General features: G+C 61.7%; 1 protein-coding gene across 1 annotated transcript in view; it reads right to left on the reverse strand.

The window, feature by feature from the left end:
* The window catches only part of HMCN2 (hemicentin 2), a 170,726-nt gene extending 170,646 nt beyond the window's left edge, over positions 1-80 (reverse strand). The window contains 1 exon segment of the mRNA XM_014583202.2: positions 3-80. Coding sequence (XP_014438688.1) covers positions 3-80 — 78 coding nt within the window.
* Positions 81-1,148: the final 1,068 nt, after the last annotated feature.

Genomic DNA, 1,148 nt, shown 5'->3' on the forward strand with positions numbered 1-1,148 from the left:
ACTACAGGCCCGTAAAACGACGCAAAGAGGGTTAGTAAACCACTGGCCTTGTCTCGCAGTTTCTTCCCAGCCCAGGCCATGCCTTTAGAAGTGGGAGACAGCCTCTTTACCAGCTTGTGTTGTCTGCATGGCCCCCTCACACGCACCCCTGTTTCCAGAAGGTGCTGTCTCGGTGGAGCCATTTATTTCCCAGCATGGCACTGTCTGCTGCGGGGAGCACGAGCCGGCCAGAAAGGAAGCCTGTGCTGTTACTGCCCCCACCCCATGTGTAGCCCTGGCCCAGGAACCCAGGCCCGACCAAGTGTCCACACTGGGGATCTGAGAGCAGGCGGGGGCTGGACCAGAACCCTGGGCTCTGGGCACACGGCCGGCCCGAGGAAAATGTCCCCCGGTGCTCCCCTGCGTCCTTTCCTGCATGCTAGACGTCTCGCCCCGGCCACATCAGATCCGCTGTGTCACCTCCTTCACCCCGGCCCTCCTCCCTGGGGGCTCTCCTGTCCTCTAAGTGTCAGAACACGGAGGCAGATAGCGTGTGCCATACCCCACAGCGTGCCAGACCCCAGGCGGACCTCCTCAGCTCCCTTCTGACCGCCTCTCACGTCGGTATTTCCTCTTCACGTGACGGCTGAGGAGACTGAGGCTGGGAGCTGAAGCCCCGTGCCCAGGCTGGACTTTGTCCATCTGCCTTCCTGCAATGCCCGTGCCCCTCCCCGGGCTCCGCACGGCTTCACGGACATGGGCCGACGGTCTGTGCAGGGATCTAGCAAGCTGCTTCTAGAAGGAACACGGGCCTGCTGTCTTGCTTAGATATGCACGGTCCTCTCGAGCAACTCCTCGGCTCTACCTGGACCCCCTGCAGACATTCAGCACAGACAAAGCGCTATGAACTCGCTCCTTCCAGAACCTACAGAAACGCCTGGGTCAAAGAGGAGCCAGAGAACCAGCCCCGCAGCAGAGCGGTGGTTCTGCCCCCAGGGCCTGGGAAAGACAGCTTCAGAGCCTGTTTCTTTGCTCCGGGAAGAATTGGAAACTTACGTCAAGGCCTGGATCACAGACTTGCGGGAAGCGGGCGCCGACAGCGCCGGCAGATGGAGCTACTGAGGACAGGAGGAAGGGCCTCGCCAAGGGCTCCAGGCAGCCAGGCCCCG

This window comes from Tupaia chinensis, unplaced genomic scaffold (assembly GCF_000334495.1).
Source record: "Tupaia chinensis unplaced genomic scaffold, TupChi_1.0 Scaffold144168_1, whole genome shotgun sequence".
NCBI lineage: Eukaryota > Metazoa > Chordata > Mammalia > Scandentia > Tupaiidae > Tupaia > Tupaia belangeri.